Source organism: Phaenicophaeus curvirostris, chromosome 3 (genome assembly GCF_032191515.1).
Source record: "Phaenicophaeus curvirostris isolate KB17595 chromosome 3, BPBGC_Pcur_1.0, whole genome shotgun sequence".
NCBI lineage: Eukaryota > Metazoa > Chordata > Aves > Cuculiformes > Cuculidae > Phaenicophaeus > Phaenicophaeus curvirostris.
This window is the reverse complement of record NC_091394.1, coordinates 94886654-94901932: the sequence shown is the minus strand read 5'-3', so window position 1 is coordinate 94901932 and position 15279 is coordinate 94886654. Positions and strand designations below refer to the sequence as shown.

General features: G+C 42.0%; 1 protein-coding gene across 9 annotated transcripts in view; it reads left to right on the top strand.

The window, feature by feature from the left end:
* The window catches only part of PTK2 (protein tyrosine kinase 2), a 226858-nt gene that overhangs the window by 88023 nt on the left and 123556 nt on the right, over positions 1 to 15279 (top strand). For all 9 annotated transcript variants that reach the window (XM_069854722.1, XM_069854721.1, XM_069854723.1 and 6 more), the window contains one exon: positions 7635 to 7861. In XM_069854722.1, the coding sequence (XP_069710823.1) occupies positions 7667 to 7861 (195 nt within the window). In that variant the 5' untranslated portion in view covers positions 7635 to 7666. The remainder of the gene's footprint in view (positions 1 to 7634; positions 7862 to 15279) is intronic.

The following is a 15279-nucleotide window of genomic DNA, read 5'->3' as shown; positions in this document are numbered from 1 at the left end:
AGGTTCGCACAGGCCCACTTCTCCAGCCTGTCCAGGTCCCTCTGGATAACATCCCATCCTTCCGGTGTGGCAACTGCACCACTCAGCTTGGTGACATCATTTTGGCCCGTGTGGGTCTTGGAGTTCACACTTTCTCTGACTTAGCCAAGAGAGGAGAAGCCTCGGGGAAACGGTGCAGAAGCTTTCCAGTACTTAAAGGGGGGTCTGTATGAAAGCTAAGGAGGGGCTCTTTATCAGGGAGTGCAGGGAGAGGGTGAGGATTGACTGTTTTAAGCTGAAAGAGGGGAGATTTAGGTGAGATATTAAGAAGAAATTTTTGACTGTGAGGGTGGGGAGGCACTGGTGCAAGTTGCCCAGAGAAGTCATGGATGCCCCCTCCCTGGAGGTGTTCAAAGCTAGATTGGATGAGGCTTTGATCAACCTGATCCAGTGGGAGATGTCCCTGCCCATCTGAGTGGAGTTGGAACTGCGTGATCTTTAAGGTCCCTTCCAACCCAAACCATTATATGATTCTGTGAACATTAATTCGCTGTATTTTGTCCACTTAACATACATGTTAATTAGGTTTTATTTGGGAAAAAAAGAACAGGGATGAAAGCTGCAGGAAAATACCAAAACAAGCATTAAGAGGGTGCCTGACCGCAGAATTAACATGGACAATCTATGTCCCCTTATGATCTTTAAGGTTCCTTTGACCCTAACTATTCTATGAATTCCTCTGTCATGCTTCCCTGAATGTTTTATCTCCCAAAACATTAATGTAATTGAAATCAGTTTTTCTTTGTTAGCAATTTGCATTGCTAAACTTGTTTTGTCTTTGGTCTGTATTATCTTTTCATGTTGATTTTCTAGAATATTTCTAAGATACTTAATTCTGCAAAGAAAGAAAAACTGTAGCTTTGAAGTGTATTGAAACAGAGAGCTAGGAACTGTTTTGGCAATATTCTCTGGGGGTGGAAAAAAGTCTTCAGAGGAATTGCCTGTACCATGCTGTTCTTCCATTTCATATTGATGTAGTAAAATATTTGATGTGTCAATTTATACTAAAATAGGTACTAAATATTGATTTATTTTTTTTAATGGCAGGGTTGGTTTATACTTAGACCTGTGATAAATGCTTTTGACTGCAAATAATGTTATTAAAACTAAGTATACACCTGGAAAAATGGGGAGAAATTAGTGGCCAGGAGAGGATCAGAGAAGTGGCAGCAAGAGAAATAAATGTGATCTTGAAAGTAGTCCTAGCAAATACTAACAGAAGTGAATATGGCTGAAAGGCATTTTAAGGTGGAACAAAGCATTGCTGCTTTTCTTCTGTTGCTTTTGAGCATCAACATTTGCTGAAAGAAAGGGAACAAGAAAAAAACTCAGTAGGAAATAAACAGGGAGTTACCACTGTGATTTATGGAAAAAGCTAAAATTATTGACTGTTTCTGAAGGCAAAAGTGATGGTAGTAGGAAAAAAATACCCTTTCTCCCCTCTTCCTATGTTTGTCCCTAATTTGAAATCACAAACCTAATGGTTTTCTCCAAGCTTCATCTTTAATCTACACTGTTAAATGTGTAACAAGCTGCTTAACATCAGGTAAATGCAAAAAGACCCCAACCTTGTTGTACACGTAGTGTGCTTGCTGCTTCTTTCCTGTGGCATCTATATATTCTAGGGGTGCTACTTTGCTTTCTCACCTGTTCCATAATTTCTTGTATTCTGGGAATGCGACTGTTGTCATAACTAGTCACTCGAAGCATGCAGCAGCAATGCCATAGGACCATCAACATATAGGTGAATCCACTGGGGCTGTTTTCTTAGGAGAAACGTTTTTTAAGTGCTGCTAAGAAGGATTTTAGTGAGTTGTGCACTTCATGTCCAACAGCATGCATTGAGACTAAATCTTATACCAAATACGTATATAGAGAGTGAATGAATCATAGAAACGTTGAGAAAAGACCTTTAAGTTCATCCAGGCCAACTGTCAGCCCAACACCACTGTGCCTGCTAAACCGTTTCTCAAAGCACCACATCTACATGCTGTTTGAACGCCTCCAGAAGAAAACTCCACCGCTTCCCTGGGCAGCCTGTTCCAATGCTTCACCACTTTTTCAGTGAAGGATTTTATCCTAATAGCCAATCTAAACCTCCCCTGGTGCAACTTGAGGCCATTTTGTCTCATCCTATCACTTGTTACTTGGGAGAAGAAACCAGCACCCACCATGCTACAACCTCCTTTCAGGTAGTCATAGAGGATGATAAGGTCTCCCCTCACCCTCCTGTTCTCCAGACAAAATAGTCCCAGTTCCCTCAGATGCTCCTCATAACCATTGTGCTCCAACCGCTCCAGCAGCTTCATTGCCCGTCTCTGGACACGCTCCATTACTTTAATGTTGTTCTTGTACGTGTATATATGTGTGTGTGTATGTGTGTATATATATATATACACACACACACACATATATATATATGCATTTGAGCGTTGGATGTCATACCAGAAATCAACAATGTGCTGACTCCTAATCCAGACTGCTGAAAATGCAAGCTTTGTCATGGGGAACATGATTAAAATTGTACTTAATGTCCTTACTTTCTGTGAGATTGAGATACACAAGTTAATATTTACTAGGTGAGCCTCAGCAGGATTTAATATAAACTGTGAAAATGGATTGAGCTTGAGATTCATGAGATGTTTGGTGTCTGCTGTGAGATGCATTATGGATAATTCTAAGGAATTAAAGTGTAGAAGAAATTCTTAATCACCAAATCGCAAAATTGCTGAGATTGGAAGGGACCTGGGGTGATAATTTGGTCCAGCCGCTAGGCTCAGAGCAGATTGTTCAGGGCTGTGTTCAGCTGGGTTTTGGATAACTTCATGGATGGAGGCACCTCTCTGGGCAACCTCTTCCAGCGTTGACTCGCCTGTATGATGCAAAAGTTTTCTCTTATACTTCAGCGTGAATTGTTGTTTGTCACTTTATACCCATTGCTTTGTGTCCTCACTGGGAACAGTCTGGCTCCATCTTTACTGGAATTTCTATGCGCTGATAAGATCCCCTTGAGCCTTCTCTTCTCCAGGGCACCCCATCTCAAGCTCTCAGCCTCTCCTCATGTGACACATGCTCAGATTTCCATGTTGTCTTAGTGGTCCTTCATGACACAACTTCCCTGAGCAACCCCTTCCCTGAGCGACCCGTGCCAGTGTCAACACCCTCACAGTAAAAGATTTCTTTGTAGTATCTCACCTAAATCTCCCCTCTTTCAGCTTAAAACTGTTCCCCTCCATCCTATCCCTGTACTCCCTGAGAAAGGGCCCCTCCCCAGCTTTCCTGCAGGCATCCCTTAAGTACTGGAAGCCTTCTCTTTTCCGTGCTGAAGAACCCAACTCTCTCAGCCTTTCCTCGTATGGACCTCATATTGAGATGGACCAAGTTATTTTGTGGAAATACAACCTAGAAGGGGCATTATTTCATAGATATTGATGCCTTCAATCCTGAGATAGGGATGAGAATATGGAGGTTGAGCAACATTTTAAAACTTCATCATACCTGCAAAGGACAACATGAAGTCACAGGGTGAGTAGTTACAGCTTGATTCCTTGTCACATGGACTTGGTGACATTGTGGTTCTGGCCATCTGCCAATGGATGTATGGGGAACAGATGTATTTGTTTCAGTTGTTAATATATTATCAAATTGCTTATGTTGAAAACACTGGCATTGAAAAGATATTGCTTATGAGACAGCTTTAACTTTTCTGTCAATTTGCAAATCAATTTTTAGTCGATTGATTTAAATATATTTTTAAATGATTTTTTTACTCTTTAGTGGAAGTGGTTTAGTTTCTAAGTACTCAGAGTTGGTGGTGAAACATGACGTTGTTTGTACCATTGAGAGCTGTTATGTTGACTTTTTCCCTGATGTCGTTAGCAAATAAGGGGAATCTGTAGTGCTCATAGGATGTGCCCGTAGGGGTCCAGTGGAGCAAGACTTGCCAACAGAACTGTAGAAGGATTCAATGAGTTATCTCATCATGTTTCAGAAAATAAATCAACTTCCCTTATATTTACTTATATTTACTCTCAATCTACTGTCTTTTAGTTGACTATAGTCTGCTTCTGCGCCATAGTAGTGTACTAGTTGTCTGTTCAAAACAAAGAGGACTAAAGCTGCTCTTCTAATCTAGTACCTATCACGGTAAGATTGCAAACAAGTCTGGTTTTAGTTTAGAAGGACCTAAGTAAACATCCTGGTCTCATAATCTTGACTTTATTTGGCTATTAAAACAACCGAGCAGCTCCCGTAAAATAGTTGTTTAATTGTCCTTGCATTGGGACCAGTTTTACAAAGCTTTGTCCTGGGGCAGAGCTTTACAGTCACTTTGTGAACTCAAACCCAAGGACTGGTTTTAGCGGGCATCTAAATAGGTCCATAAACAGTGATACAGCTTGTCTTTCTATAACTTGAGCTATCAAATTTATTGCTCTTTTGGTATCTCACAAAGATGATCACATTTTGAACAAAAGCAGCTTTTCTGGTTTTGTGTAGGAGGTTGTTTTACTTTTAAAAAACTCTGTCTAGTAAAACCTTGTGGATATTGACAATACCCTGTGCCCAGAGCAGACAGTCTGATGTTTGAGTCCACGTCTTCCCCTCAGTGTGATCAATATGAAGAAATGGTAGTGATGTTTTGCCTGTTCATTGACATTGAGCTGTCTAAGAGCACTTATGTATATGGGACCTGATGTCTTTCATTGCTTTTCTGTTTGCTGCTCCCAAGGGACATAGATTGTCCATATTAACTCTGATCAGACATCTTCTTAATATTTGTGTTTTCCTGTAGATTTTATCCCTGTTCTTTTTCTCCCAAATAAAACCTGATTATTGTGTATGTTTAGTGGACAAAATACAGTGAATTAATGTTCCTAGAATCATAGAGTGGTTTGGATGGAAAGGACGTTAAAGATCATCCAGTTCCAAACGCCCTGCCATCCACACTTCCCACTGGATCACATTCTCAGAGCTTCATCCAGTCTGGCCAATCCTTCAGGGATGGAGCAGCCATGATTTGTTTAGGCAACCTGTGGCAGTCCCTTACCACCCTCACAGGAAAAATTTTCTTCCTAATGTCTGATCTAAATTTCCCCTCTTTCATCTTAAAATCGTTCCCCCTCATCCTTTCCCTGCACTCCCTCAGAAAGAGGCCCCCTTTAAGTACTGGAATGCTGCTAGAATGTCTCTCTGGAGCCTTCTCTTCTTCAGGCTAAGCATCCACAACTCTCTGTCCTCATATGGGAGGTGCTCCAGCCCACTGATCATCTTCACGGCTTCCTCTGGACTCGCTCTAACAAATCCACGTTAGAGCAGGTTTTCTTTTAGTTCTCCTGTACTACAAAAACGCTTCTCTTGCTTTTGTTTGGAGCAAGTTTCCCTGCTATTTGCATGCATAAGCTTGAAATAAAGGTTAAGTGTTTTTATTGTTGACTTTGACTAGAGGAGGTTGTTCTGAAGGAGGCGGAACAGGATGGGGAGACACTGGAGGAGGTTGCTTAGAGAAGTCACGGATGCCTCATTCCTGGAAGTGTTCAAGGCTAGGTTGGATGAGGTTTTGAGTGACCTGAACCACTGGAAGGTGTTCCTGCCTATGGCATGGGTGGTTGGAATTGGATGATTTTTAAGGTGCCCTCCAACCCAAACCATTCCGTGATAATGAAGAAGGTTTAAAAGTCACCCAAGTCTGAGCCTGAAAACTGCAGTTGCACTGTTGAAGGACTTCATCTGCACAAATTTGTCCTGTTGACCTCTCTACCCTGAAGACATTTGGGCTTTCGCAATGGCTATTTTAACTGTACAAGAGAGGAGCCCAGTGCTTAGGTGCACGTATTGTCATGTCTTGGTATGAGTCTGCTACAGGGGACATTTTCATACGTGATTCAGCTTTCAAGTCAAGGTTAATATGAAAACAGCCCATAAGCTCCTTTGAGGATAAGTCAAGAGGAGCTTTGCTGAGGGGTTCCTGGCATTTTTGGATCTGTATCTGTTGGCTGGACCGGAGGAAAGTTTCCAAGTTTGTATTGATTGCCAGAAAAGAGAACAGCAGAGCAAGGTACAAAAGGTATTATGATTTCTTTAGTTTCCCAAAGCAGGCAACAGGGATTTGGAACTAATCAAGGGCTTGGCTGTTAGGGGAGGTCTCTTAGGGGTCAGGCACGGGGGGGGGGGGGGGGGGAAGTTTGGGGACAATGTCTCCTTAGCTTGCTCTTACTCTCTTCCCTAAGGGCAGGACATTAGACGCCTTTTGTCTGACCCAGTGGTGTGAGTTGTAAGTTCTTACAGTTCTGTTGGATGAATGGAATTCCACCATTTATTCAAGAGGTAAAGACATACTGTGTAGATGGACTGTTTTTTCCCTCTTATCTGGTAGGTCTGAATCGGGCTGATGCTTAAGATGGTGGTGTTAGACTTCAAGTTCTCTGTTAGCCTCAAGCAAATGTTGTTATCTCCAGTCTGAAGATTGCAAGCTTTGATATTGCTGGTGCTGGATTCCTGTTAGCTGAGGTCACGGGTGAACTGGTGAAATGGTCCCCTGGCCCTGACCATAGTCATATTCTTTTCCTCTGTGCTCATGTAATGTCTATGGCGAGCTACATCAGGCAGCTGTGGTATAAAACTAAGCCAAGCCTAAAAAACAAATCACCTTGTATTTCCTCCAATAGCTTTCCAAACCTTTTGTCAGGGAAGTCAGCAGAGCACCACGACAGGCTGGTGGCTGGCGCTCTTTCGTGGAGCAGCCAGGCATTCAGGGAGCTCAGTTGGAAGCATGGATCCTTCTTCTGCCTGCAATGAAGTAAACCAAAGCTTGGGCGTTCACTAGCAGCACTGAAGCAGCTTCGCTCTCCTCCAGCTGCCTTTCTCCCCTGCCAGAAAGAAAGGCGTTCAGAGTACTGTGCCAGAAAGAGCAAGTTTATTTTATTTTTAACATCTCCAGTTTTCCAAAACTGCCTCCCCACTGGCTGCTTGTGGTGCGGAGGAGGTACAGAAGTCTCGGTGCACTTGTCCAAGCCCTTGAGCAGAGCCCCATGGCTCTCCTCTTTCCAGCTAGCAGACTGGAAAGATGCTTGAGACCGTTAGTCAAGCAAGGAGGTGCTATTTTCTCTTTTTCTCAGGTGCTGCATTGATTTCTTGGACCCCTTCATCTTGTGACTGACTGATTTGTAGCAGTAGCCAAGAAGGAATGTTTCTTTTCTTCTTTGAGACTCCTGGACTGTGCCCTTTGCCACCAGATTTGGAAATCACTAGGAAACCAGGCTAGCTGACAGCAAAATTTGCCTCTTAGTTAGTAGTTGATGAGAGGAGGGACAATAGTTTTCTTAAAGGTTCCACAGTCAAGAATGAATTTATCTCTGGATGGATTTGTGAGTCCAGTGGGTTCCCACAGTAGCACAAAACAGGTGATCTGACAGTGTCCCACAAAGATCATCTAGTCCTACTCCTATCCCTGCACGTTTTAGAAGGTGGATCCACAGAAGGCAACTAAATGTCCCTTAAAAATGAGTCTTTATGGATTTTCGGTATATGCATTGTATGAATCGGTGTAAGATTCAGATGTAAGTACAATTAATTTATGTTTTGTTTCCTGTTCCTAGAATATGACAGATACCTAGCATCTAGCAAAACCATGGCGGCAGCTTACCTTGATCCAAACTTGAATCATACACCAAGTTCCAGCACAAAGACGCACCTCGGTACTGGAATGGAGCGTTCTCCGGGGGCCATGGAACGTGTCTTAAAGGTGTTCCACTACTTTGAAAACAGCAGTGAACCGACAACGTGGGCCAGCATTATCCGACATGGAGATGCTACGGATGTCCGAGTAAGTCTGGTTTTAGCATTTTCATGCCATCATGAGTGGTTGTCAATGTAGGTACCGCTACTGATGTGTGTCAGTTAGCTGTTACCACTTTAGATTCCCCAAAAACCCTGTGTGATGCCTTAGAGCAGGATGGCAGGAATGAGAGCGGGGATGAAGGTGACATTAAATGACACGTCTTATGTTTAAAAAAATAAATAATAAGATTTTACATGTTTAAATGTAAGATGTGCATATTTACACGTTTAAGATGTTTAAATGTAATGGGTACATGACTTTTTTTTTAAAAATAGTCTTTGATACCAAAAATGCCTGCAAATAAACTCTCCAAGGCTCTTTGGAGTTTTAGAAGACAAGCATCTTTTATCAGGCCTGGACAACACCAGGCAGTGATCTCCATCAGTTGTGTGCAGCAAGACAAAATCTGGTTACAAAATGTGTTTCCCACTTACATGCATATGGATAAATTTTGCCAGAAAGCGTATGCATATTCTATTACTTTCCAAGCACTAATTTTAATGTGAATGAACTTCACAACAGTCAAATCTCTTGCTAATTTTGGGCTTTGGAGCCAGCTCTCTCCTTATTTGAGATAGGGAAAGACTGCAAACAGAGGTGATTATAGAAAAAGACATATCTGTTCATACTTCACACAAGACTATCATCTCCAAAGAATGAACAGTATCTGGAAGAACGCTGTTTGAAAGAAAGCATGCTACCAGAGGGACATTCTGTCTAGCTTTCAAAAACTACAATTACTTAGATCAAATTTAACTCTGATTTAGCTTAAATCAAAAATATTCCACATTTCTTAATAGTAACTTCTTGTATCTCTTACTTGGAAGCTGATTCCCCCCACAGTATCAGGAAATGGAGCTGAAGGCTCCTTTCTCTTCCCATTAAGTCCCTTTATTCCCATCCCCTCAGTGTATTTAGACAACGTTGTCCTTCAGTTACTGTATGCAAAAAAACCCTGAAGTTTGGGATTTAACAGTCACTTTAAGTATCTGTAACCTCAGAGGTATGTGGAAATGTTATGTATGCATGAAAACCAGTGTTTATTCTGAAGCATACGTCCTCTCTAATGCCGAGACTTTTATTTACCATTTGCTACCCTTCTTTCAGTTTTTGAGGTGTTTAAACTGAAATGAAGCTCAGTTTAACATGTCGAATGCTTTTAAACTGTAGTGGTTTCACTTGTCCTTCCAGAGCAGAATCTTGTGTAGTGGTAGGTGGTGCTGGGGGTTGTTTTCCTCCATGAGGTTCTTACTGTAGATGCAGGTTCTCATTTGTTCATTCCTTCCAACATTTGTATCCCTTGCTCCAGATTTCAAATTCCACTACAAAAAAACGATTCCAATCTACTGAAGGAAGAGAGGTGTCAGAGTTAAGAAGACCTGTTGTCTTCTCCTGTCCACTATTAAGTTTTCTTTGTGCAAGAGAAAAACCAAGTAAAAAAGACTAAAGGCTTTTGAATGTTTTCTTTTCCTACTGTTTATTTCTAGCGTGACTACGTATGAAAAGATGTAACAGTATTCCTGAGTGGTATAGATCTTGTGACAGTGATCACTGACTGTGAAATTCAGGGACTTTCATTGGTGATGATCAGAAAACATGTCTCTTGTCAATTCAATAAGCTCATGTCTGCATTTAGGGATGCCTTAATGAGCGGACAGATTAGAGGTACATTGGGAATCATTATCATCAACAGCATACACTTATTTTACATGGAATAGGGTTTTCTGGGTGCCACTTGGAACATCTTTGCTCCCTGGCTTGAATATAGTGATCTGATGTATCTAATGTTAGATACACATGAGGTTCTTCACTCAGAGGGCGGTGGAGCGCTGGAACAGGCTCCCCAGGGAAATAGTCATGCCACCAAGCCTAACAATATTCAAGAAGTATTTGGACAACTCCCTCAGACACACAGTGTAAATTTTTGGGTGGCTCTATGCAGCAACAGGAGTTGGACTTAGTGATCCTTGTGGGTCTCTTTCAACTCGAGTCATTATCTGTGTGATTCTATGTAATGTGATTGATTAACTTAATAAAGTTTATAACTTGGTACAGGGGAAGAAAAACTGTGTTTCAGTATGTTTTTAACCATGCAAGTCTCTCCTGTGGATGAATGTCTAGGGTTCTTCATAGGGTACTTGAAATTGAGTTGATTGTTCCGAAGAATTGTGAAGAAACTTGAAAAACAAAAGCAGAGATTACATCTCTGGTTTCTCTAGCTCAGAAATAACTGTGGTTATGGGCTTTAAGGATCCAAAACTCACACTCCCTGTGAGAAATTCAGTGCTGAGTTCAATTTGCAGAGCTCCGTATCCTTTTTTTAAGCAAAAACTTGTCATATGTTCTATAAGAATGGGATAAAAATAACAGGCGAGTAGCCTTGAGACTTACCTTATATTTTAGTTTTCATATATAGACTTATAAAAAAGTTGTTTCTAGAAGTAGTGGGGTGGTTGTGTTCTCCTTTCGTAATGAAAAAGAATGTGATGGATGGGTGTTAACTTTTTCCTTTTAACAAATGTGGTTCTTCTTTCACTTTGTTAAACTGAGTCGCTGGCTGTTAAATGTGCAGGTACTCTATAGTTAAAATCTAGTACGGATGCATTACCATGTCCTGACATTTATTTTAGAAACAGTAAACCATTATTGGAGTAGGAGCCTACATTCCATTGGAATGACTGCTGTTCAACCAAGCCGAATAATTTAAGATTAAAATAGCCTTCAAGGTTTTTATGCCTTAGTTTTAACCCCCCTCCTTTTGTGGAGGAGACAGTCTGCAATAGAGCTCCCATTCCTTCTCAGCTGCCAAGTGAGGAGACTGGTGCTGGGTTTGGCCATTGTCTTGTTTCCAGCGAGCTTGGTCAGGAAATTCAGAGGTGGATGTCTTTGCGACAGCTCTGCAATTAAACGGAAAAGGTTTGTCAGGATTGCTCCCTGGCTAGTACAGCTTCTGGGATGATAGTCGGAGAATCTTTCTAGTATTCAAAGGGAGTCAGACTTGGTTGGAAGTCTCCAGAAGAGCCAATTAAATATAGTTCTGCTGGTAAAGTGGAGGACTTTGTGGTATAGGTACTAATACCAAGGGAAAGTCAGGGTGGAATTTGCTTTCCTGATTTGTGATTCAAAACATCTTCTGTTTCTGACCAAATTTAGGTTTGTCTTTATCAATGGAAAGGATGTGCTTGACAGTCAAAGTAGTGAGGAAAGGCCCTTTTCCCTTTCAATAAAAAGAGTTAAAATGTATTATGGCTTCCGAAGAGTGGAAACAGTTCTTTTACTTGTGTACAATATACCCAGATCCTTGATGATGAGGGGGAACCTTTTTCATTATAAACTCATTCTGTTAAGTGCAGATGAACAGAACTTGGCTCTCCATAGGAGTCTCTTCAGTGCCTAGACTAAAGGTGCAGCTTCCTTGCGATTTGGCTTGAAATGTCTTCAACCAAGAAAAAAGTCTGGCTATGTGTAGGCTTCACTTTGAGGAGAGCTTCTGGCTGTGGGCCTCTGTTTATTCTGGATGGATTCAGTCCCTCAGGGGATGAATCTGTATTCTGCAACATATTCAAGTGCAGCTTTTCAGTTCTTGGAAATGCTTTCTTGCATTTCAAAGAACTGGCATGCTCTCTCTACCCTTTTTCTTTGGTATTATACCAAAGACACGCTTCATTTCCAAAAGGAAGAAAAAAAATGCTTTTATGAATGTGCAAACAGCTGTGGATGCAAGTGTAGATAGCCATGCATTTGCCAGAGAAAGGAAACTTGCTTATCTTCCCTCTTTATCTTAGTTGCCGATGTGCATATTCATAAAGAGGCATTTCCAGGCTTTGGGGTTGGAGAGGATGCAGGGCATGCTCTGCCCTGTTCACAGCCCCAGGTGCAGCACCAAGGTAGCTGGGTGGAGGTGGAATTTCTTTGGTCTCCTGTGCATCCTGAGAGTAAAAAGGTGCCATCATATCTTGATGAGCAGTTACAAGTAAACCACCTCTCTGTTTTCAGGAGATGCGGTTGAAGCAGAACTGTAGCCGTGGTAGCAGATGGAGGAGGTAGGGAAGGGTTGGTTTTTTTAGAAAACAGACACTTGGAAACCTTGTGCAAGCCCTCACGGGTGGCTTTCAGTGAAGTGCAGCTCTGCTCTGTGTTCTGCATTGCACCCCAGAGGTGCCCAGCTTGCACGCATTACACTTTCTTTTAAACTTTTCAAACCCTTAAAGCTTATCCTTGATTTTTGAATCATCATTGTGAGAAGTAAAGATGGCATTATTTATGTGGAAATAACAACAGGAACCTTAAACTAGATTATTACCAAACATGCATTGCACCTTGATTCTTACACAGGTTTGCTTTCTTCCAGTAAATATAAGATGAGCTGACTAAAACTTAAACTGGATAGAGATCATCATAGAGTAGTTTTGGTTGGAATGGACCTTAAAAATCATCCAGTTCCAACTCCCGTGCCATGGCAGGAATACCTCTCATGGTGTTAAAGCTTTTAATTGTTAGCTTTGTCCTTATTTCTGGAGCGGGGGAGAAGTGTGGTTAGAAGTCTTTCACAGATACAGTGTCCAGGGCTCTCAGCCTGTTCATGGTTCAGATGTTCTTTTTTTGCTTTTTTATGTGCTACCACCCCAAAATGTTGGTTTCTTTAATCTTGATAAAATGCAAACTCAAAAACCTGAAAAAAGATCGACATCCTTAGCTAAGGATAAGGATAAATCTGACTTAATGGTCCTGAAAAAGTTTGAAGTTAAGGGGCCTTGGCTGTGTTCCTCCCTATGACAGGGGAAAAGACCGGAGCAAATTAATCAGCTGGAGGACCTGATTTTTCGCAGGTAGAAGGCATAGGGGCAGCTTTGGAGAAGTTGCGTGTCCCAACCAGTTCCCACATTTAAACTTTATAGAAGGGCTGTAGCGCATTCAGCCAAGACATTGCTAAAGTAGTTTATTACACTGTGTTAGTATTTGGTGCTTGCTTTTTTCCTGTTTGACTCTCCCCTTCTATCCATACCCAATTTTTATTTTCGCAAATCATTTGCAATTTGCATGTCTGAGTCCCTCCTGTATTGTCTGTATTTCATACTGGTTTCGCTGCCTGTTCCTGCAGCATTCCCTTTCCTTCCAGGTTTGTCTGCATTAGGCTTCGGGGTTTTTGCGGGTGTTTCTGCTCTGTGGATTGCTGCTGTATTTTACCTGGCAATACAGAAGACCTGAGTGTTTGATTAGAGATCCCGTTTGCAGTTGAGAAATGGAAAGAGTCTACTGTGAAGATCTGCTACTCAAATGATCATTGACAATGATCATCAAATGATGTTGGAATTGGACAAGCGTTTCTTCTGGCAGTGGTGCCAAGCATGCTCCTTGCTGTTTGTTTTCTCCTGCTCCCACCTTCATGGCAAACAGTCACAACACTAACACCAGCGTAGAGTCACAAAATCATAGAATGGTTTGGTTTGGAAGGGACCTTAAAGCTCATCCAGTTCCAGCCCCTCTGCCATGGGCAGGGACACCTCCCACTGGATCAGGTTCCTCAAGGCCCCATCCAACCTGGCCGTGAACACCTCCAGGGATGAGGCAGCCACAACTTCTCTGGGCAGCCTGTGCCTGTGCCTCAGTACTCACAGGAAAACATTTCTTCCTACTGTCAAATCTCCCCTCATTCATCTTAAAACCATTCCCCCTCATCCTCTCCCTACCCTCCCTGATAAAGAGCCCCTCCCCAGCTTTACTGTATGCCTTTTCAGTACTGGAAGGCTGCTCTAAGGTCTTCCCACAACCTTCTCTTCTCCAGGCTGAACAACCCCAACTCTCTCAGCCTGTCCTCATAGCAGAGGTGCTCCAGCCTTCTGATCATTTTCCTCGCCCTCCTCTGGACTCCCTCTAACAGATCCACGTCCTTCCTGCATTGTGGACTCCGGAATTGGACATAGTATTCCAGGTGTGGTCTCATGAAAGCAGAGTAGAGGGGCAGAATCCCCTCCCTCGACCTGCTGGTCACACTTCTTTTCATGCAGCCCAGGACACGATGGAATCCCTGTGGAATTATGTGTGGGTGTGGAGAAGCACTTTGGGTGACTGATGCATGTGTGGCTTAAGCATGAGGGACAGTGAGGCACTCATGTGCATGTGTTGCTTGAGTTGGTGGTGTTGCTGGACTTGCGTGGTGACAAAATCCTTAGCACCAGAGTGTTTCTTCAGGCTATAATTTTGATACATAATTCTTACTGGGCTTCACGGGCAGAGTTCCTGTTCAGCTGGAGCAGCTCCTCAGTCTTGTTTATCATGTGAGGTACAGATATGTTTGCTGGATCAGTGTGGGAGAGAGAAAGTAGTATGATAATATGAAAGAGAGGGATATGGTCGCTTTTCTGTTTGGATTTCAGATGTAGCATCATCAGTGGACAGCCCGGATTTTGATGTTGGGAGGGCATTCTGAAGTTTTCCTTTATAGAAATTGTAAATGAACTTGCATCAGAGTTTTGTAGTTCGCTTTTTTAGTCCAGCTTTTCATTTAAGCTCCTCATCTAAATCTCTCATCAGCTGTTATAATACTTGATATATAAATAGCATTTGACATATTTGAGGTGCTTCACAAACATTAGCACCGTGTTCCTACGCCAGAGGTGCTACTGAAAGACTTTTTTTCTAGTGCAAGACACTTTCTCCATCCTACTAAATAGGGAAATTAGGTTTGTAGTCACACTGGGAGTATATTATTCCAACTTCAATTTATTCCTAGTAGCACATCAGCTCTGTTAATTTACAAGCAAGCAATTCATTTTAACTCATTTAGAAGAGCACAAGATATTATTGGTACATAGAGGAGAGCCTGGGGTATCTTGTGCCTTTTGGCCTTTCTCTGCTCTGTCTTGATTTTTCAACAGCCTCCTAAATATACTGTGCTGTAAATTCTATTTTTGGTCACATTCTCCTAATTTAGGACAAATATTAATCTGTTTTTCCAGTTAGCTGTGTGGAATATCTGTGGGTTTGTTAGACAAATAAGTAAAAATGAGTGCTGTCCAGTTTCCTAGCTATTGAAATGGCTTTTTTCCTTCCCTCTAGGTTAAAGCGAGGGAAAGGTGACCCATCACTTAGCTGTGGTTGATAGGAAATTCCTCTGAGGGCTTCCCCTTTGCTTTTGCTCAGCTGCTCAGCTGGTTTATGTTTGGGGTGTAAATGTCAGCTCTGGAAACCTAATTAAAGTCAATGGGGTTACAGTAAACAGCATTCACCTGGCATATGGTTCTCTGACATCCTGACAGCTGTGGGGGTTTTATGAGACTAACAATAGACACATGAAAACTCCTGATTGAAATTCCTATTCATGTAGGTAGCCTTTGTAATCCCACGGTGAAATCACAGAATTACAGAATGGTTTGGGTTGGAAGGAACCTTTACAAGTCATC